The 21,786-nt window shown below is 55.6% G+C and overlaps 2 protein-coding genes across 5 annotated transcripts in view; one reads left to right on the top strand and one right to left on the bottom strand.

Annotated features, from left to right (window-relative positions):
• The first annotated feature begins 229 nt into the window (after nt 1–229).
• On the top strand, nt 230–7,057 carry MOB2 (MOB kinase activator 2). The gene is made up of 5 exons (XM_006861021.1): nt 230–339; nt 5,358–5,518; nt 5,812–5,905; nt 6,570–6,694; nt 6,789–7,057. The coding sequence occupies exons 1-5, from the start codon at nt 230–232 to the stop codon at nt 7,055–7,057; spliced, it is 759 nt and encodes a 252-aa protein (XP_006861083.1).
• A 10,525-nt stretch (nt 7,058–17,582) lies between these two features.
• The window catches only part of BRSK2 (BR serine/threonine kinase 2), a 70,735-nt gene continuing 66,531 nt past the window's right edge, over nt 17,583–21,786 (bottom strand). The window contains exons 17-20 of one of the 4 annotated variants that reach the window (XM_006860805.1): nt 21,506–21,686; nt 21,340–21,429; nt 19,012–19,059; nt 17,583–17,602 (exon numbers count right to left, since the gene is read on the bottom strand). In XM_006860805.1, coding sequence (XP_006860867.1) covers nt 17,583–17,602; nt 19,012–19,059; nt 21,340–21,429; nt 21,506–21,686 — 339 coding nt within the window. Of the gene's footprint in view, nt 17,603–17,797; nt 18,022–19,010; nt 19,060–21,088; nt 21,183–21,339; nt 21,430–21,505; nt 21,687–21,786 lie in introns of those variants that run through there. The other 3 variants (XM_006860802.1, XM_006860803.1, XM_006860804.1) reach the window with 3 other exon arrangements.

Below are 21,786 nucleotides of genomic sequence, written 5' to 3'. Positions count from 1 at the left end.
CACCTGGCGCCGGGTGCACAGCGGGTCTAGGCACGCCCCCTGTCAGCAAATGGCCTTCCTCTGTAGAACCAGCAGCTGTCCCTCCCCTCAGACCAGAGCCCTGCCCTCTGCCGCAACCTCATTGGCTGGGGACAGAGGGAGGGGACGGCCCAGGGGCCACTTGTCTGCTCTGCAGGGAGGGAGCTGGAGCGGCCTGCCGGCCAGTGCCCCTCACCTTCACACCCAGACCATGTTTGGCGGCCACGGGGCTCTGCCTGCAGACCGAGCTCTGCACGGCTCGCCACCCAAGACGGGGCTCAGCTGCAAGATGGTCCTCCAGGCTGTGGGCTGGGCCCTCAGGTAATGCCTGGCCTGCTTTCAGGAGGACAGGGACAGTCAATGTGGTTGCTAAGTTGTCCACACTCTTCCGAGACGGGTGGACAAGCAGCAACAGGCCAGCGTGGACTGGTAGGGAGGAAGGTGCAGCTGTGTGCCCCCCTCACTTCTGAGAGCCCATGGTCCAGAGCAGGAGTGTGTGCCAAGCGAGGTTACGGGCAGCTCACACACATGGGGCGGGGCGGGTGGACAGTCTGAGCTCTGAGTGCCTACTCCTGGCCCGTCAGAATTGCCCACCGTCTGCCTTTTAAACCTCGCGGGTGTGCCCAGCTCCTGCTCTGGGCCAGTGGAGAGCAGACGGGTGGGCACCTCAGTGCTGGCTCCAGCCTCCTATGATCTCAGGGTCCAGAACCAGGGACCCGTCGAAACTCACTGTGGTGTGGAGCTGGCGGGGCATACGAGAGAGTGTGTCAGGGTGTGCGAATGTGAATGCACTGTGTGTGGCGGTGGGTAGAAGTGTGTGTTAATGCACTAGTATTGTGAGTGCGTGATGTATATATGTGAGTGTGTGTACAGATCTGCATGTGGGTATAAATGTATGTATCTGAGTCTGTATGTGAAAGTGTACATATTTGTGATTTGTGTGTGTATGTGTACAGATGTGGGTATTTGTGTGTGTGAATATGTATGTGCATGTTTGAATGTGTGCATCTGAGTGCATGTGTGTACAAGAATATGTGCATATTTGTGTGTGTGTTTCTGGGTATGGATGTGTGAATATACGTGTGTGTGTGTGTGTATATCTGTGAGTGTATGACCTGTGTGCATACGAGTGAATGTGTGTGTGTATCTATGTGAGTGTATGTATGAACATGTATATATGAATGAGTGTGTGTATCTGTGTGTATGAATGTGTGTGCATATCAGTGAACATATTTGTATAAATGTGTGCATGTGAGTGTGTATCTCTGTATATATGTGTGTGTGCATACGAGTGTGTGTGTATGTGAGTGTATGAACATGTGCATGTGAATGAGTGTGTGTGTATCTGAGTGTATAAATGTGTGTGCATACAAGTGACTGTATTTGTGTGCATGTGTATCAATGTGTGTATGTATCTTGAGTGTATGAACATGTGTATATACAATTGAGCGTCTGTATGTATCTGAGTGTATGAATGTGTGTGTATATGAATGAGTGTGTATATGTGTCTGTGTGTACATACGAGTGAATATGTGTATGTATCTGAGTGTATGAACGTGTGTGGGTACAAGTGAGCATGTGTGTATCTGAATATATGAGCATGTTGCATATGAATGAATTGTGTATGTATCTGTGTGAGTGTATGTATCTGTGTGAGTGTACAAACGTGTGCGTATGAGTGTGTGTACCTGTATAAGTGTATGAACATGTGTGTACGAGTTAGCATGTGTATCTGTGTGTGAGTGTATGAACATGTGCATACGAGGGAACGTGTGTATGTATCTGTGTTTGTGTATAAATGTGTGTGTGAATGTGTGTATTTGCGTGTGTATGAATGTGTGTGTGAGCCTGTGAAGGCATGTATGTATCTGTATGTATGTGTTCAGAGCACGCTGCCTGTAGGAGAGGCCCGGCTAAGTTCCTGGCGGCTTGGGTGGGATGCTCACAGGATGGCAGGTGTGTTTGCTGTTAGTGGGAGGCCTGCAGAGTGGCTTCTCCCACATGGCCAGTGGCCAGTGATGTGTCCCCTCTATATGGTAATCTCGTGTTGACCTACGGTTTCCACAGGTCAGGTTTTTCATTGAAAGAAAGCCTGTAGCTTTTCCTGCTCGGCGTTTGCTGGTAACCAGACTATTTTCTTGGCGAAGACCAGGGAATGCACTGGCCAGTGAGCAGCGCTCCCTCCTCCTGAGGTGCCAGAAGGTTCTGGAATGTGTGTGTTTCCAGGTGTGAGATTTTGGAGCCCATGCCTGTCGTGGGCAGTGTGTGCTGTGGGGCATGTGGGCCTGGTGTGCACACACCACGGTGAGAGAGCGAAGGCCCCTTCCTGGAGGAGGTGTGAACGAGAGTGGGCTGGCTGAACAGGGCTGCTCAGTCTGACAGCACACCCCGAGGTGACGACATCGGGGTGGAGGTGTCTGGGTCACTGTCTCCTGTCCTGGCTTTTTCCATTTCATTGTCTCTTATAGAAGACACAGAACTGAAGAAAGTGTTGTTTCTTTGGGGACACTGACCCAGTCACACAGGAGAGAGAGACACTGTGCGTGTGTGCGTTTGTGTGTGCGCACGCCCTGGCCACTTGAGGCCTGGGACGACGGGGGTGGGGGGGGGTGGGCCTTTGTGCCCCGACCCCTGGTTTCTGTGGTTCTGGGATAGGAAGTGGGGTGCAGGGCAGCTGGACCCAAGTAGCATAGTGCGGGCACCAACTAGCCAAGTTCTCAGTGTGGCTAGAACCCCAAACTTACTAGAAACCAGTTTTCCAACCCCACCCTCAACTGGCTAAAGCTGGTGTGGGCCAGGTGGGGGAAGTGTACCTGGGGGGTGTGGGTAGGGAGCAGCTGGGGGGTCCGGAGGGAGCTCACACGGCCGGAGCGTTGCCCATCCGGGTCCCTTCTGTCAATGTGTAACACCTTATGGTGGACCTCAACTTCCACGGACACCAAGCCCAGCTGGCGACCAGGGATTGCCCATACCTCTTTGTGGTCGAGAGGCACTTGGTCAGGGGCAGGGCAGAGTGACTTCTGAGCCAGAGCACAGAGCACATGGACCAGAAACTGGGGGGGGGGGGGGGGCCTGTGTGATGGTGAGCCCACCATCCCAGAGCCTGTCTCCTCTCCCATCCCTCTGTTCTGGGACCCGCCGGGACTCAGGCTTGGGGTACAGAGCCCTGTGCCGGGACCCAGGCTGCTTACTGGCTCCCCTGGTCCCTCTGAGGCCCACCTGGGCTATGTGGGTCCCCCTGCTCCACCCACTTCTGCTCTGGAGGCCACTGAGCAGTGGTGGTTCCAGCTGGGCAAGACAGCAGACGTCTGTCTGGGGTGGACCGCCATCCACACTGAGGGGTCTGTGTGAGCCCGCTGACTGCTCCCCTCCTATCAGAGACATGCATACCTAGGTGGCCCCTTATCACAGGCCACTGGCCCGGGGCCCCCTTAACCACGAACGGAAAGGGACTGGAACCTGAGGCTCTGGCCCAGGACAGGATGCTGTGGACACTTCCCCCTTGCAGCCCTGCCCCCCCCCCTTTATTGCTGGTGGCGTTGATGGCCTCATCTTTGTGGGGTAAGGGTGTGAGAGGCTGCTCAGTCTCCGCTATGCCACTTGGGCAAGTAAAGGGATAAGGCCAAACCGTTGGGGGCATCTACGTGGGCCTCTTGGCATGGACATGTGGGCAGTATAGGACGAGCCCCAGCAGAGCCCTTGTGGCTCTCCCCACAGCTGCCTGGACTGTGGAGCAGCCTGTCTGTGTGCGCCTCAGGGCCCAGGCTGGGCCTCTGGCCTCATCCCCGTCCCTGTGTGTGCACATCGCCTTTTAAGGCCAAGCTTGCCGGGAGAATCCACAGAGGAACTCCCTGGCACTCAGGGAGACTTTCCCCTCCTCTTTCTCTAAAATAAACCATTAGCAACTTTTCAAAACAGAGGAAAGAGAAGCGCAGCGGCCAGCCCTGTAAAGGCCCCTCGCCCTCCAGGGTAACCACTTCTGTGACAGTGACCCTAGACCCCGGGCCTTGTGTCCAGCATCAGCATCCTCCAGACTTTGATCTTGTGACCAGGGAGCACTGGTCTGAGTGTTTTAACTGCTGATTGTCATTGTATTCAGACTGAAATTGTTGTAGCTGGCTTCCATCAAGTGGGGTCCCACTGAGCGACTCTGTAGACAGCAGAATGAGACCGTCCACTCCCTCATCGTCCTCACAGTTATCGATACAGCCGCAGAGGGGCGCCCGTTTTCTCACTGCCCCTCTCCTGTATGTTAAATTGGTCTCGCCTAATAATGTGTCCCAAAGATGTGAGACTTAAGTGCCACCATCCCAGCTTCTGAAGAGCGTCCAGCTGGACTGCTTTCTCTCTCTGCCGGCAGTCCATGGGGGGCAGGCACGCCAGCTGGCTGGTTCAGGGCCACCTTCAAGCACACTGGAGGCAACTGAAGATACCACGCCTGGGTGGGGCACACTCAGTCCTCAGAGTAGCGTCTAGTGAGTGCTACCATCAACTTGATTCCCAGCTGGCAATGACCCTGTCTATAGTACAGAGGAGACTGCCCCGAAGGGTTCATCTTTCTCCCTGGGGGCAGCTGCTGGGTTTGAACTGCTGACCTTGCGGTTAGCAGCCCATGACTGACCCCAGCACGCCATCAGGGCTCCTAAAACTACAGGAGTACATTTTAAGTCTCCTCCAGTAGCCCGTTGGAAAGGTGACCTTGTGTGCTACCTGGAGGAGCCGATATCAAGGTATCACAGCTAGGTGAAGTGTGGGGTGGGGCTGCGCCCGCCTGATGGCCCCACCCCATCGCCCCAGCATCAGGCCCCTCGGAGACCAGACAACACTGAGCAGTGTGGGTGGGCTGCACCAGTACCCGCTGTGCCGCGCAGGGTGGGGGTCGCTCTCCGGGGAAAGGGACGGAGCCCTAGGCCACTGGACCCGTCTTGGGGAGGAGTGGTGTCAAGAGGCTGAGTCCATCCGCCGGACAAGCCCCCTCCCAGTGGGCGGCGCTTCGCTGGCAGATCACGTTCCCACCAGTCCCTTGGGTGCACAGCCAGTCAGTATGTGGGGACCGTCTCATGGTACCTTACGCCCACTGTGCCCTATAACAGCACCCAGGGAGGCTCGATGGGCTGGGGCTCTTGCTGGAGGTGTGCAAAGGCAGCCCGCTGCTCTAAACCCGGCCCCCCGTGTTCTGTCGGAGCCCCCTCACCCAAGTCTCTAGGCGACTTCAGTGGAGGGGACCCCATGACTGGCGGGCGGAGGCCCTGGGGCAGGTGCCCGTCCGCTGGCTGACCTGGGTCGCGTCTCCGTCTCAGGTGCGCGTGGGTGACCTTGCTCTCCCCCCTCCTGGGCAGGAAGTCTAAAGCCAAGCCGAACGGGAAGAAGCCGGCCCCAGAGGAAAAGAAGGTTTACCTGGAACCCGAGTACACCAAGTCCAGGATCACTGACTTCGAGCTCAAAGAGCTGGTGGCGTTGCCCCGGGAGATCGACCTCAACGAGTGGCTGGCCAGCAACAGTGCGTCCACCCCCATCCCATCAGGCCTAGGGGACTGGGCTCCAACCCGGGGGGAGGGGTCTGTTGGCTGCTGCCTAGGGGGCGCACCACGTTCCAGCCCCTTCATGACCCACGAGTGTCCGGCGGACACCCGAAAGGCCGAGGGCTTTTCCCAGCACTGCTCACAGGCTTATGAAGTGGCTAGGGCTCTGCCTGCCCCGGGCTGGGGGCGGCCCCCTCCCCATGGATACACAGCCAGCCAGGGCCCATCACCATGGCGAGCCCCCCTCACCATCAGCCCCTTTCTCCGCCAGCCACCACCTTCTTCCACCACATCAACCTGCAGTACAGCACCATCTCCGAGTTTTGTACTGGAGACACATGCCAGACCATGGCCGCCTGCAACACGTGAGTCTGCGCTTGCATGCGTGTGTGTGTGTGTGTGTGTGTGTGTGTGTGTGCGTGTGTGTGTGCGCGCGCGCATGCGTGCGTGTGTCTGCGTGTGTGTGTGTGTGTGTGTGTGTGTGTGTGTGTGTGTGTGTGTGTGTGTGTGTGTGAGCGCGCGCATGCGTGCGTGTGTCTGCTTGTCTGTGTCTGTGCGCATGCGCCTCCTCCGGGCTCTGCTGGCTCTCAGAGAACACGGTGCTTCGGTTTGAGTTCTTTTCCCGGGGGCGGGGGCTGAGCTCACTGTGTCCTGATTGTCTGGGTTCGCGTGGGCTGCGTTCTCAGGAGGCCATTGTCCCTGGAACCTGTGGGGTGAGGGGTCTTCCGGGACCCAGCAGGCACTGGTGGTGGGAGGGGCAATGGTGGTACAGCTGCTCGTGCAGATCAGGTGACCGGTGACCGGGTGGGGGCCAGGCTGAGAGGACACTGTAGAGGTGAGGACATGCTTCTCGGGAGTGGGAGACCCACACATCTGAAGAGCTGACGTCCTGGGTGGCGCTGCGTTCTGACGCTGTCGTCCGATGTGCGCATGACTGGCATGGTCAGGGCAGGTGCTCTGAGACCCCGGGGGGCCGCTGGGGGCAGCAGGGGGTTTGGCGCCCCTGCTGACAGCGTGTTCCCGTCACAGACAGTACTGCTGGTATGACGAACGAGGGAAGAAGGTCAAGTGCACGGCCCCGCAGTACGTGGACTTCGTCATGAGCTCTGTACAGAAGCTCGTCACCGACGAGGACGTCTTCCCCACCAAGTACGGTACGTGGGGACGGGGTTGCAGGGCAGGGTGCCCCCAGGACCCCTGAGCCGTGGAGCAGATCGGGGGCTGAGCGTCCCGTGTCTCCCGCTGCAGGCCGCGAGTTCCCAGCGTCCTTCGAGGTCCTGGTGAAGAAGACCTGCAAACTCCTCTTCCACGTGCTGGCCCACATCTACTCGTCCCATTTCAAGGAGACGCTGGCCCTCGAGCTGCACGCCCACTTGAACACTCTGTACGTGCACTTCATCCTCTTCGTCCGGGAATTCAACCTGGTCGACTCCAAAGAGACCGCTGTCCTCGACGACCTCACGGGCCTTCTGTGCAGCAGTGCCAGCGGGGCACAGAACCACGTGAAGGAGAGATGAGTCCGCGGGCGGATGGACACACACGGGGAGGAAGGAGCGCGCGGCGCGCCTGGCTGCGTGAGTGAGTGTCTGCCGAGAGCGGGCCATCAGGACCGGGGACATCACGGCTGTGCGCGCGCCTTCGGCAGGCATCGGGACTGGCACGGGAGCCCCTTCGGCGGGTCCCCCCCTTTGGTCTTCCGTGCACCCCTTGCTCTCGCCCAGCGGCACTGCAGGAGAAGAACCCCGCGAAAGGCTTCCTGTGTAGACTCGGTTCGGTTTGCTTTGGGGGCTGAGGCTTATTTTTACAGAGGTTCCCCTCCGCCCGCCTGGATGGGGGCTGTTGGAGGTGTAAATGGGGGCCTCAGGGGCCCTACGGGGGGGTCCCAGCGGTCGCTTCTGCCCCCTTTTCCTGCTTCCCAGACGCCCCGGGGGAGGCCCGAGACCCATGGGTCAGGAGCTGCACCGTGGGCCTGACAGAAGGGGCTCGATGGCCCCGGGCCGGAGATGTCGCTCCCACCGCTGCCGCTCGGAGCCTCTGCTTCGTAGATTGCCTGTCAGTGAAATAAAACACGTTCTCTCAGGCGGGAGGCTCGCTGTGTGTCCTAGCACCTCGGAACCGGTCCCCAGGGGGCCCTGAGCCGCAGCCCTGGACACTCCCCGGCCCCTCTCCTGCCATCTTGCCTGCTACTTGACCTTAGTGATTCTGTGATGCCCACTCCCCCATCACCCCAGCTCTCCTCTCGGCCTCTAGCTCCTTGCTAGGACCCACCCTGCCATGGGGTTCACAATTTCTCTTGTCCCAAGTGCCTGTATGGTAGCTCTCCCTCCAGGAGCCTGCTCCCTCCCTCTTGAAGCCTCCTCTCTGTTCGAGACCCTGCCCACCCCCTGTCTGATGTGTCCCCACCCCAGCAGAGGGCTCAGCGGGGACTTTGGAGGTCTGGGGGTGGGATCAGGCCCCGATGTAGCAGATCTGTAGAAGCTGCCCCTGCAACTGGAACGTGTACTGTTCTAGAAGGTTCCACCACTGCCAGCTGGTGACTTGTGCTCAGCACCTGCCTTCCTGACACTCTGCTCCCTCCCCAAGAGGGCCTTGTGCTGCCCTTGGAGTCCACTGCGCGCGTGCACAAACACACACATGCCCAGCGGTGTCTGGGGAAGGATGTGTGTCCAAACTGGGGACCTCACCCCTGCCTGGGATCCAGAGCTGCCCACAGCATAAGGCCTTGGGGACAGTTATGGGAACCCATTTTCCCCCAGATGCCACTAGGCATCTACTCTGCCAAGCCTGAGGTGCTCCAGCAGCAAGTCCCCAGCCTCAGTGCTAAGGAGTATTCCAGCTGTGCTGCTTCCCTGACAGAAAATTTCCTTCCTCTGGTGGTGGTATGGTGGCGTTAAATGCTGTCGAGTTGGTTCTGACTCATAGCGTCCCTTTATAGGGTTTCCAGGGAGCAACGGGTGGGCTTGAGCCACCAGCCTTGTGGTTCACAATCCAATGCCGATCCTACATTCAACATTCAGTATTCTTTGCTTGCTATAACAAAGGGGAGCTAGGGCTGCAGATGTGATTAAGGGGAAAGCTGACCTTGAGGAGGGAGAGATATGGATCATCCAGGTATTATCACAGGGGTCCTGAAAGCGTGAGATGGGCTCAGCCCAAAGTTCATATAAAAATGCCGTTACCTTTTCATTCCATTGTTCCTCAGGCGTTCTGAAGTGTGCTTGTAACTGTAGGCAGTGTGGAAGATGGAGGGAGAGGCTTCTGGGAGCCGGGAAAGGTGGGGAACAGAATTTCCCCGAAAGCTTCCAGAAGGAAAGCAGGCCGCTGACAGTTGAGTGTAGCCCAGTAGGACTCATTTAGGACCTCTGACCTCTAGAACTGTTGTCAGGTACCACCCAGTCGGTTCCGACTTATAGCGATGCTGCGTACAGTAGGAGAGAACACCCACACAGCGGTGACCGGCACTGTCCTCAGCCTTTCCCTGTTGCTGGAAGGAGCGCTGGTGGTGTACTGGGTTAAGCACTGGGCTGTTAACTGCAAGGTCGGCTGAAAACCCTCCAGCCACTCCCGCAGGGCTAAGATGAGTCTGTCTGCTCCTGTAAAGAGTTACAGCACTGGAAATCCTAAAGAGTGGTTCCCCTCGGCCCTATAAGGCCCTTAGGAGTTTGAAGCAACTCCATGGCAGGGCGTGGGAAGCCCATTGTTGTAGTCCATGTGTCAGTCTGTCCTACTGAGGGTCCTCTTTCCCACTGACCCTCGACTTCGCCAAGCGTAGTGTCTTTGACCAGGGACGGGCCCCACCTGTTACTAACTCCAAAGTACATGACCCAGGGTCTCGTCAGCCCTTCTCCCTGGGACCATTCTGGCTGTGCTTCAAGACGGGTTTGTTTGTTCCTTTGGCAGTCTTCTTCATGGACACCATCATGCATGCCTTGTTCGTCCAGCTTTCACACGCTTATCAGGCAGTTGAAAGTACCATGGCTTGGGCTAGGCGCACCTTAGTCCTCAAAGTGACATCTTGGCTCTTGAACACTTTCAGGGGACTTTTGTGGCAGATCCCCTCAGTGCTATACGTGGTTACATTTCTTGACGACTCCCATGAGCAGTGACTGTGGCTCCAAGTAAAACGAAATCCTTGACAACTTCAATCTTTGCTACATCTGTGAGGATTTTTGTTTTCTTTACATTGGAGTGTGGTCCATACTGATCTTCATCAGTAAGTGTTCTAAGTTCTCCACTTTGAGTAAGCAAAGTTGTGTCATCTGTGTTACCGAGGTTGTTAATGAGTCTTCCTCCAATCCGGTGGCTGTCTTCCAATTCAGACGGTCCAACTTCTCAGAATAGGTGCTCAGCATACAGATTGAACAAGTGTGGTGAAAGGCTCCAACCCTGGCCCACACCTCCCCTGATTTTAAACCTTCATTATCCCCTTGTTCTGTTCCAATGACTGTTAATTGGTCTGTGTACAAGCTCCACGTGCATACAGTCAAGTGATCCAGAAGTGTAAGAGAACAAACCGGGATGATTTTCAGCCAAGGAGTTCGTGTGCAGTACTTGGGACGGTACTAATGTGAAATGAGTACAGGTTTTGGTACCAGGAATGCGGTGCTGTTGGAATCACTAAAATCATGACCATCCAGGGCTTTGGGATTGGACATCAGGCAAAGGCTGGAAGAAGAGTGACTCTTGTGGTGGGGACTCAGGAGACGTACTTACCAAGTCGGTTCTAAGTCACCGTGCCCATACAGACCAGGGCAGAACTGCTCCCTAAGGTTCCCGAGGCGAGATCTTTACAGAAGAAGCACACAGCCTCATCGATATCCCTCAAAGCCATCAGCTAGTGGGTTGGAACTGCCTACGTTTCCATCAGCAGCCTAATGCTTACCCTACTCCACCAGCAGGGCTCCAAGATTGCCTTAGAGAATACCTCACCTTGGGGATAGTCTTTATGTAGATATAGGAACGTTCAAGGCTTTGTCAGGGAAGGCTCAGGAAGAATTGAGCATGTCGTCACCGAAAGCCTAGGAATAGTGTACCTCACCATTATGTGGAAACAGAGTTCCAAGCAATGAGTGGAAGGTGTGGCCTGGTGGTTTTCCCTGGCGCAGCACTCGACCTCAAGGTCGGTGGTTCAAGCTCACCAGCTGCTCCTTGAAAACCCTATATGGGGTCGCTATCAGTCGGAACTGACTCAGCACCACTTAACAGCAACAATAATGAAGTAAATTCAAGATGAATTGAAGGAAGACATTTTCAATGTTTTATTTTATTTTTTTATTGTGGATGGTTTACATGGAAGAACATCGGTTTTATACCATCATTTCATTGCAATGATTACAGTCTCCTCTGTGCATCATCACTCAATAATATTTGCTCCTATTCCCGCTGGTTTTTTTTTTTTTTTTTTAGGTGGGGGAGTGTATACAAAAACACTCAGGAATATATAATCATTTAAACAACCAAAGGGCACATTCTATAAGCCTGCCTCCTGGCTGCCAGCACACAGCCATTCTCTATTCATGAGTCTAGAGTCCTCAGCTGCTCCCTCTCTCCATGTCTTCATCTCTGCCTCCATCTCTGGTGTCGCTGCTGCTCTGGATAAGGTCCCACATTCTGCTCATGCTCTTCTTCCTTGATGGTCTTACGGTCCTCTGTTCCTGTACTGTAAGATTAACTATTCCCCATTTTGTTTCAAAATTTCTACCTTTACAGTTGTGACGATCACAATTAGTCATGTTAACAATTACTCGTTATCGAATCATAAGAATCCTGTCTGCATCTCCTTTCACCAGACCCATCTAGACAAGACACAAACTATTCAGTGGGGATTCTGCCTTCCTCTGCACACTGCAACTAAACTCCCTCTTGAAACTTGTAAGCCAATCACTTCTTGCCTTTATGTTGTTGTTGTTATGTGCCGTGGAGTTGGTTCTGACTCACAGCAACCCTGTACAGGGTTTCCGAGCTTGTAAATCTTTACGGGAGCAGAAAGCCTCATCTTTCTCCCCCGGAACAGCTGGTAGTTTCGAACTGCTGACCTTGTGGTTCGCAGCCCGATTCATAACCACTATGCTACCAGAGCTCCTTTATAGCCCCCCATTTTAGATAGCCAACGTCTAAGTTGCCCATCCCTATCACCCCTGCATACAGAGAGGATAGGATTGATACTTCATGCTTTTTTAATAAAGTAAAAAACTTTCTGTTGTGAATTGGGTGAAGATTTATGGAGCAGATCATCAGTTTAATGTTCAACAAATCATCCACATTTTGTTTCAGTTCATCGGTTACAATACCTTGGATGTAACATCGCTTATCCCGCTCCCTCCCTGTGTTTCCTATTTCTGTTCCCCCTTCTTTCCTGATCCTTCTGAACTTGGTTCTTGGGTAAATGCTGCTCTTCTGATCTCAAATGGCTGATGGTTTTAAGTAGTGTGTACCCCCTTAGGACCGACCATTGCTCCCCTTTTAGACTTGCCTGTTGCTTGGCTGAAAATGGAACCACAGAGTGAATTCAGTTCCAGGCCTATGGGCCATAGTCTTAGGGTTCTACCAGTCTCTGACCAGTTTTGTTTTTGTTAGATGCCATTGAGTCGGTACCAACTCATAATGACCTTATGCACAGCAGAACGAAACACTGCCCGATCCTGGGCCAACCTCACTACTGTTGCTACGCTTGAGCCATCGATGCTGCCACTTGGCCAATCCATCTTGCTTAGGGTCTTCCTCTTTTTCTCTGACCCTCCACCTTAACAAACATGATATCCTTCTCCAGCGACTGGTCCCTCCTGATAATATGTCCAAAGTACGAGAGATGAAGTTTGGCCATCCTGGCCTTTTTATGATTTTGAGTTTTGCTCCACATTCTTCTCTCACTCTATCTGGGACCTTCTGAGGTGATCCCTTTCAGAGCAGTGGTTCATGATAGCTCGGGGTTGTGGAGACTGATACTCACAAGATCCCTTAGTCCTTTGGACTCACTGCTTCCACGAATCTCTGATTCTCATCCCTCTTATTTCCTCTGGACCGGAAGAGACCAATGGTTGTACCTTAGATGGCCACTCATGAGCTTGTGGGACCTCAGTTGCTACTCACTACAGTAGGATTTAGATCACCGTCTCTGTGAACCATGTTATGCTGATTGACCTTGGTATCCCCCAGATTATGGTCTGGTGTAGACACCCATGTATCAATATTCTCTGTGTGTGTGTGTTGATACTGCCACTCACACACCCGTTCGGCCTATGTGTCCGTCCATCCACGCACCTGCCATTGTTGCAGGATGTGTAGACAGCGTGGTTACACCCATTCAGCCTGTGTGTCCGTCCATCCACCACGCACCTGCCATTGTTGCAGGATGTGTAGACAGCGTGGTTACACCCATTCAGCCTGTGTGTCCGTCCATCCACCACGCACCTGCCATTGTTGCAGGATGTGTAGACAGCGTGGTTACCCCTTTTGCTTTTAATCCTTGTACTCCTTCCCATGGCATCTCCTACCTCCATATTTTTTTTGGGGGGGGGCCACCTCTTGAGGGAAGAACTTTAAAGCAAAATGAAACCAGGACTTGATGATTTGGAAAGTTCTCAACTTATACTGACAGCAAAAGCCACTAAAGTCAGCACGTTCAGGGAAGGATTCTCTAGAAAGAAGCGGAGGGTGTGGATGGGCAGCCCTAGGCTAATGCCTCAGAAAAAGCAAAAGGCCAGGATATTCGTCACACTGAAGACTTGGAAGACATTAACTGTGTGGCTAGTAGATCTCTTCCGTCATCTCAGCAAATGCTGAGAGTAAAGAAGTGATCATTTTGGTGGGAATTACATAATGGAGTGAGTTCCCATGACTTAAACGGGGGAGGGGGGACACAAGATTCCTGAGGTGTCATAGCAGCGGAAACATTGCCAGCTTGGCCTAGGATGGACAGACAGAGGGCACAATGAAAGGGTTCTTGGACAAGTGAAGCTAATCATCTGTACATGTGGCACTTTTCATGAGAAGGGAAGGACAACCCGGAGGGCAGATCCCTAGGTACCGAGCTCAAAGCCTTGAGGCGCAGCGGGTTACTCCCAGGCCCAGAGGCCTAATTCCTAACTGGGTTTAGGAATGACCTGGGACCTGGAACTCCATTTCCTTCCATCGTCTCCCTTTTCAAATGGACATGCCAGGCTTCCTCTGTGCCTGTCCCACCGTTGTGTGTTACAAGGAGATAGCTTATTCTCCCACTCACAGGTTCACAGACCGAGTGGAATGGATTAACGCAGAGCCTCTCCCACACCTCACTTAGCTGATTTAAAATTAGGAGAGTTGGGACTTCTTTTGCTGATGAGATTTGGGAGTTGTTGCTATGATACGGTGAGACTTTGGAGCATCTTTGGATGCAAGGTATACCCTTTCGTTGGGGGAAGATGCATGGACAGGATGGTAACTCCGCTCTTCTCCCTTGATGGTCCCAGGGACCTCCGCTCTTGTAGGATGTGTTTTAAGTCAATCTCGGTTGAGATATAAAAAAGGTGAAACAAGCAAGCAGAGAAGAGGAGTGTTTGATGTCAAGACCTATGGGCTCTCTAAGGATCTAGAAAGCAGAAGCTGAAGAGACCAGGACCTTCGGTCCGAGCCGATAGAGACAAAGGCTTTCCCTAGAGCCAGCACTGATCTCAAATTCTAGCTTCCTAAACTGTGAGAGAATAGATTTCTCTTTAAGAAATTCCACGTGTGGTGTTTCTGTTTCAGCAGCACTAGGTCCGTTTAAACCTTACAATTCCATCAGTGGGTTCACCAAGGTCCACCTGTCCCCCAAGACCCAGCTCACAGCCAGACCACTTATTTTTTTTATCTCCACAGGACTGGAAACGGGCTGAGAAGGTTCAACCTCTAACTGGGTGGCTGGACCATCTTAGCATTTTTAAAGAGCGCCCACTTGTGTCTGTCCTCTGTAGGAATGGCTTGGACACCAATTGGCTTAATGTTAAGAAAATTGCCCGCCACATCGATAGCCCTTACATATTTGTTCTTACTGTAGATGCATTTTATTTTAGTAAATATTTACCATTTTTGGCTTTAGCCAGCTTTCCTTATTTTTTGTTACTTACAAGCAAGCAAAAGCTTGGTGTTACAAACAGGATATCCGGCTTGTGGCCCATTGTATGGAAATTCCTGCGCCAAAGGAGCGTGATTGGTGGCAGGCAGGAAGCTGCCATGTCTGTTGAATAAACTATGTTCTGTTTTCTTGTGGGACTGTAATCGCGTGCCCATTAACTCTGACAATTTTGACTCCAACCGTTTCGAAGGACAAATAGAAAAAGCTGTGGAGATGTTTGTGCATCGGCTTCCATTCAGGAAAGCAGCAGGCCAAAAACTCTTTCGCTTCATGGCCCGCAGCCAATCACATGCCTGGCTGGACTGCCATAGTCCATCCTTCAACTTATTATTAATAGAAAACGGAAAGTCCGTGGTTACAGCAGAGCCGGATACTGCCCGTCAGTCTCCCTGGTGGTGGGAGGATCCAGGCCTAGCTTTAGCAGCCTTGTATCCCGAGCATGAACGGATGTCCTTCCGGTAGATTACCCCCACTAAAGGAGCAGGGAGGCGTAGGGCACTGAGCTCTCTTTAGGTCCAGAGCAGCGGCTCTCGGCCTGTACCTCAGGGACATTTGACAACCCACAGGGCAACCCCTACAGCCAGGGATGCTGAGGGGAGAAATCCCGCTGCAGAGATGGACAGTCAAGTGCAAAGTCTGGTGTTGCCATGGGTCATGGAACCACACTGTGCTTCAGTGTCTGCAGGTATGAGGAGGACCCTTGTGTTTACATGAGTGAACCCCGCATGTCTGTGTGTGCGTGCCCACCAAGGAGTGGGCTCTGGGGACGTGGAGAGGGTTCATGGGGAATTGCTTCTCACCTGCCCTCCAGGCCTTGGCTGGGGAACCCTGGAGCTCTGCCCACACAGTGCAAGGCTGAGCCAGAAACTCGAGTTTCTCTTCCACAAACAAAATCCCGGCTGGCAGTCTCCAGGACACCCTTGGTCCCTTGCTTTCAAGGCCAGATGCCCACGCCCAGCAGCCACTTTCCACAAAAGGCACAGAGAGATCCTGTGTACAAGTTGGGGCAGCGGCAGTGGTGAGGAGATACTGTCCTGTCCCCTGTCCCAGTGCACCCCTGGCCTCACTGCCCTCCCTGAGCCCCTGGCCTTGTGATCCCAACTCAGGCTGGGACTGCCTGGAGGACAGTTGCAATTAGCCAGAAAGTTATTCTGACCCCATATGGGGGCTTGTCCTCTTCAATCAGGGATGAAGAGGGGTCACCCAACTCCGCTGAGCATGGATCAGCAATCCCCAGTCCCCTGCCCCAAGGGAGAAGAGCCGGCCGGGATGCAGACTGTTCACGAGTGTCTCTATGAAGGGATTTATTGTTCCGGAACTCAAGTTGCTCACAGTTATTGACAAGGGTACACTGGGTGGGGCTTGTCCATTTGTTTAGTGGTGTCCAGGTGTGTCCGAGTACAAAAGAGGCAGGCTCACTGGAGGTATTGCTTTCCCGCGGGCGTGCCCGTCTGTGGACGAACCCCCTGCTTGCACCGCGTGGCTTTCGAGGCTGGAACTGCCAAGGGTCCAGCCCGAGGTGGAGGCTCAATGGAACAGAAGCATTAAAATCTATACACGAGGGACGGCGGGCTGGCGGGCGCGGGGCAGGGTAGCGGGGCATGCGGGTGAGACCACGGCCGCAGCCCTGCCTCCCCGGCAGCGCCTGACAGCCCGCCGGGCCGCAGCACCGACACTCGAACCGAACGGCAGACGCAGATGGAACCAGGTGCGGCCGAGGCCAGGTGGCACCATGGCCTCGCTATGTACAAGAGCAAACGTGCTGCGGAGGGCGCCTGGATGCCTGGACTTCTTGCTCGCTCACTTTTTTTTTTTTTTTTTAATATCATTTTTAATAAAAAAAAACCCAGCGGTGCCCCTGGCTTCCTGCTGCCCCTCCCATCTGCTCCTGGACACAGAACTGAGCATGTCCCCAGCCTGGGCCTGGGCCTGGGCTGAGGGGCCTGTGGTGCCGCCCTCTCCCGCCCCCCGCGAGGCTGGCGAGGGGTCTCCACAGTAATGAACTAGAGTCTACCTCAGAGAGTTCACTGCGTCGTTCTTTAAATATATATATATGTATGTGCGTATAGAAATAACGGGGAAACTGAAACGGAAACCCGTCCTGCCCAGCGGCTCCCCACCCCCGCTCCCTTTTCCAAAAACAACCAAGAAAAAAAAGTCTATAAAAATATCTTGCAGGAATCTTTACAGTTTACAGTAAGCCAGTGCTGTGTTCGCCTCACCTGTCTCCCTGCCCGCCCGGCTGCTAAGGACTCTGTGGCCCAAGACTCCACCCGCCCGTGACGGAGACACAGACAGACAATTGGCCGGTAGAAACTGCTGCTGCTGGCCCCTCCCAGACAGGGAAACAAGGAAACCCCACATTTCAGGAGTGAGCAATAGTGGTGCACTGTCCTTCCACTGGGGTGTTTGCAGGGTCCCAGGTGGTGGGCGGAGGGCTGGCAGGCGGGGTCCTGGCAGGTGAGTGGATGGGCGGCCTCACTCCTGCTGCTCTGGTACTTCCTGGCCTCTTTCTCTCTGTCCACCTCCACTGCGGAGATCGTCAAACTCAGGTGTCACTTCCAGACCCCGAATTGAGGCAGCGAGTGGGCAGGGTGCAGGCCGGATGGGCTGGACGGCACAGGGACGCTGGGATGCAGTGGGTGTGTCACGGAGGCTGGGGGTGGGGGAAGGACGTCGAGGACAGGGGCTGTTTCTGCTGCTTCGGCACCACGGCGTCCACCATCTGGAGGGTGGCCCTTTGGGCAGTCTGGCCAGGAGTCTGGCTAGGGACCGGTGGGGTGGAGGTGTCCCGGAGACCCTGTGTAAGTCTTGCGGAACCAGACGGCGGACAGACGGGCGGGCAGGCGGGCAGGAGAGGAGAGGAGAGGAGGGTGGACAGGTCCACGGCAGCTGCCTTCGGTCACAAGTGTCCGGTGCGGAGCAGAGGGTGGCTTCGTGGAGTTGACATGTTAACTTTTCGGCATAATTCCTGGTATCAGAGCGGAAACAAGTGATGACGTCAGAGACAGACAGAGACAGGGACAGCGAGAGAGGAAGAGGACGCGGGGCTCGGCGGCCACCCGCCCCTCTCCTTCCTCCCAGGCTTCGCTACAGCAGTCTAGAGGGGTCCACGGGACAGCGGCGGCAGATGGCGCGGTCAGCGCTGTGCCGGGGGTTAGTGTAGCTAGGGTTGCTCGAGGCGGGCGGCAGGTAGCCCCGTCCTGGCCGCGTCCTTGCCCGTCGGGTGCTCGGCGTCTCCTGTGGGGCCGGGGCCAGCGGCCGCCGAGTCGCCGAGCGGGCCAGGGGCACCGTGCTTGGCGGGCGTGCTGGGGGCCTGGGCCGCCTGCCCGTTCTCCTCGTCTGAAAAAAGTTGTTTAATTACGTCAAAGAAGTTACCCAATGGGCTGCCTAGGTACACAGAACAGAAGACAAAAATAAAAAAAGGAGAAAAGAAAAGAGAAAGAGAAAAAAATAAAAAATTAAAAAAAGAAAGAAAAGAGGTAGGGAGGGAAAGAGAGAAAGAACACACTTATGAACCGGAGCCTCAGCAAGAGGAAGGAAACCCAGAGGGCTGCGGGCTGAGGGGGTGGTGGGCAGCAGGCAGGCGGCAGGCGGCAGGCGGGGATCCCTGGGTGCCCACAGAGTCCCCAGGTCTCTGAGCTGACCGTGAGGGCAGGTGGCCTGAAGGCCCCGTCTCCCCATCCCCACTGTCCCTCAGCCCACAGCCTGGCTGACCCCAACTCTCCAGAAGAGCATGAAAACCAGGGCTGATCACAAGCCACTGGCCAGAGGGGACCCCCACCCCAGCCAGAGGCAGGAGAGAGCGTGGCTGCCAGCCTCCCACCCCCGCCCCTGCTCCGTGGCCAGGCAGGCGGTTAGGACAGATGTCAGTGCACACAGACAGATGGTAGATGGGTGGTAGACAAGGAGGCGGGCAGGTGAGGCAGCAGGGAGTGGCCCTGGTCCCAGAGGGAATGTCCTGAGGGTGGGGTGGAGGAAGGCCTAGGGGGGCAGCTGGTTTTCTGCTCACTACCAGGTGTGCAAACGTGGTCCACTTCCTGTCATTACCCCCAGCCCAGGGCACTGGGGCGCACCCTCTCCATGCCCAGTCACAAGGAACGGGACCTCCTGGGGCACCGGAGTCCACAGCGGTCTCAACCAAGACTGACCCCCTGAACGGTCGGGGCCACAGATGGGCCCTCGGGGAGCGGGGACCCCTCCTCGCTAAGCCTGGGGATCCCTCTGGGGCCTGTGATGATGTACACACCGCTAGCATTAAGCCTAGCAGGGAGAAGGGGCTGGCAGGGGTGCCCATTGGTGCCGCCTGGCGGGTGAGAGGCGGGTTATGCCTGCTTATGAGGTGGCTGTGGGCACAGGAGGTGAGCGTGGGGGTCTTACCACACTTGGAAAGCCTCCCCGTCAGCATTTCCATACAATGAGTGTTGTCTGGACCGCAGTGGAGAAAGGAGGAAGAATGTGAGAAAAACCCCCAGGGCCAGCTGAGAGAGGTGGCGGTGGGGGGCGGGCAGCAGCCTGGCCCTGCTTCCCCGCGGGCCTTAGGGCAGAGCTAAGCTGGGGTCTGCCCTGGCTCTGAAGGTGCCTGACTTAGGAATGCTCTTGAGGCCAGGTCAGACAGCAGGGCTCCTGATGGTCTGGGCAGGGTTAGGCATGTCCTCTACCCTCCCTTCCTCTCACTTTCTCCCTGGGGTCTTTTAGTCTCCCATTCCCTGACTGGGACCCTAGGTTCCTTAGAGAACAGGGAGGGTACGGGAGGAAGGGACCCTGGCTCAGGTGGCCACACCCCTGGACTCCCAGGAAGGAGGCTCCAGGTCTGCAGGGACAGGCTCAGCACTGGTCAGGTGTCCTCTGCTTCCGGGAAGGCCTGAAAGTGGCGCTCTGTGAATAGGGAGGGTCCTCTTGGGGCACTTTGGGGTCCAGGACTTGGGTCCTCGTTGATGGATGGACAGACTGACATCATTGGAGTCTCATGTTAGTGGTTACATCGGACCCTGTGCCTCCTGGACAGACACTAGGCCCTGCCCAGCCTCATCTGACAAGGCTGCCTGGCTATTCCCGGGGCCAGTGGGGGCCATCAGGCTTTGTACCTGGGATGGCGCCCCTGGTACCAACAGTGCCTTGTGGGTCCTCAACTTGGGACCTCTCCTGCTCTAAGTGCTGCACCTGAGCCCACCTCAAGGTACCTGAGCCCACCTGAGTGTAACTAGCTCACCTGAGCCCACTTGAATATACTCGATCCCACGTGAGTCTACCTGAACCTACCTGCATGCACCTAGCCCACCTGGGCCTGAGTGTACCTGAGTGTACCTGAGTATTCCTGAGCCCACCAGAGTACGCTTGAGCACATCTGAGTCTCTGAGCACACCTGAGCCCAGACTCATGCTGTGACACTGTAGTGTACACACTAAACTGCTAACCAAAAGGCCAGAGGTTCAAACCCACCAGCTGCTCCTCAGAAATACTATACAGGGTCACTGTGAGTCGGAAATGACTTGACAGCACTTACCACCAACAACACCTGAGCCCACCTTAGTGTACCTGGGCCCACCTGTGTATACTCAAGCCCACATGAGTGTTTCCTAAGTGTACCTGAGCATGCTTGAGTATACCTGAGCACACCTGAGCCCATTTGAATATACTCTGGTAGTGCAGTGGTTATGAATCGGGCTGCGAGCCGCAAGGTCAGCAGTTGGAAACTACCAGCTGCTCCGGGGGAGAAAGATGAGGCTTTCTGCTCCCATATAGATTTACAGCCTCGGAAACCCTGTTAAGGGTCGCTATGGGTCGGAACCGACTCGACAACACTCAACAACAACCACCTAACTCCACCTTGGTGTACCAGAGTCTGGGAGTCCTGAGCTCACCTGCCCCCCCCATGCCAGTCTCCTTCCAGGGGCATGGGATGAGACAATGGGTTACATGAAGTGTGGGGTGGTGACACACATATGATGGATCAGCATGGTTAAACAGGAACCCACACGGCCAGAGGACAGGGGCTGGACCTCAGCAAACCAGCCCCAGCCATGTGCACACACAGACAACACTTTGCCTTGCCGCCCCCACTACCAGATGGCCGACAGCCTGGTGCACCTCGACACATGTGGCCCACACACCTGGGCAAACCTGAGCACCTCCTCCTCCCAGGTACAGTGTTGCATAAGCCCTAACTGCCCCTGCGTCCTGCCCAAAGTGCCTCCCACCCTGGCGCCAGGAGAAAGGGGGTCAAGGTTGCAGGGCCCAATATGAGCCCACAGCCCTTGGGCTACACATGGGGCATCTGAGGATCAGCGGGCAGGCTCTGCCGCTGGGTAGCCCGCCCTCGCTGCCCAAGCCAGGCTGCAGCGGCCAGCAGCCTGGGGGCTCAGCCACTAGATGTGGCGCCAGGCCCATGGCACCTGTCGGGCCGGAGCCCCTGCCCGCAGCCCCTCCCCGCCCGGCGGCAGGGCCGGAACCTTACCTGCCAGGTCAGAGGCTACTCTCGTAGCTGGTGGCCACCTTCTGGCCCTTAAGCACAGCGCCCCAGCTCAGTCCTGGCGCTGGCGGGGGCGTCTCTACAGTGGACAAGAGGCTCCTTTCAGTCCCCAGCGGCTGAGCCTCACGCCCCTGGGACCCGCTGGGGGGCCTTCTCCCTGGTAGCCAGCGGCTGAATCCTCATGCCCCCCGTCCAAGCCACGCAGGCTACAGTGCTGCCGTGCCGTGCCCACTCACCTGACAGTTGCTGGACAGACGGTTGGTCGTGTGTGCTTAGCAGCTGGGCCTGGATGGTCTCCACCACTCTCTTGAAGCGCCGACTGGGGCCTGGGGACAGAGTGGATGTCACAGCAGGCCGGGCCACCAGGGCCCCACCCGTGCATCTGTCTCCGCCGAGACTCACCTGACAAGAGTGTGAAGGTAACAGAATAGATGCCGTTCTCCTTCTGCGCCTCCCCGCCCTCGGTGTAGGTGACGTCCACCTGGAACTTGACGGGCTTCTGGAACACAGCTGGACCCCCGGTCGACTTGTATTCCGCCCGGAAGCTCGTCTGGGAGATGACGCTGTGGCTGAGGCTGGGGATCTGGTGAGAATGTGGGCAGGGCAAGTCAGGGCTTCATCCCCTCCCACACACCCCCGGCCCCAGCTCCTCACATCCACACCAATCCCTGAGCCTCAGCTTC

The sequence above is a fragment of the Chrysochloris asiatica genome, unplaced genomic scaffold (assembly GCF_000296735.1).
Source record: "Chrysochloris asiatica unplaced genomic scaffold, ChrAsi1.0 scaffold00040, whole genome shotgun sequence".
In the NCBI taxonomy this organism is placed as follows: domain Eukaryota; kingdom Metazoa; phylum Chordata; class Mammalia; order Afrosoricida; family Chrysochloridae; genus Chrysochloris; species Chrysochloris asiatica.
This window is presented reverse-complemented; position numbering and strand designations above follow the sequence as displayed.

Excerpts from the sequence above, each read along its gene's own strand:
- MOB2 (XM_006861021.1), top strand. The coding sequence starts at position 230 with ATGTTTGGCGGCCACGGGGCTCTGCCTGCAGACCGAGCTCTGCACGGC. Across the intron at positions 340-5,357 it reads GCTGTGGGCTGGGCCCTCAG|GAAGTCTAAAGCCAAGCCGA; the intron begins GTAATGCCTGGC and ends CCTCCTGGGCAG. Across the intron at positions 5,519-5,811 it reads CGAGTGGCTGGCCAGCAACA|CCACCACCTTCTTCCACCAC; the intron begins GTGCGTCCACCC and ends TTTCTCCGCCAG.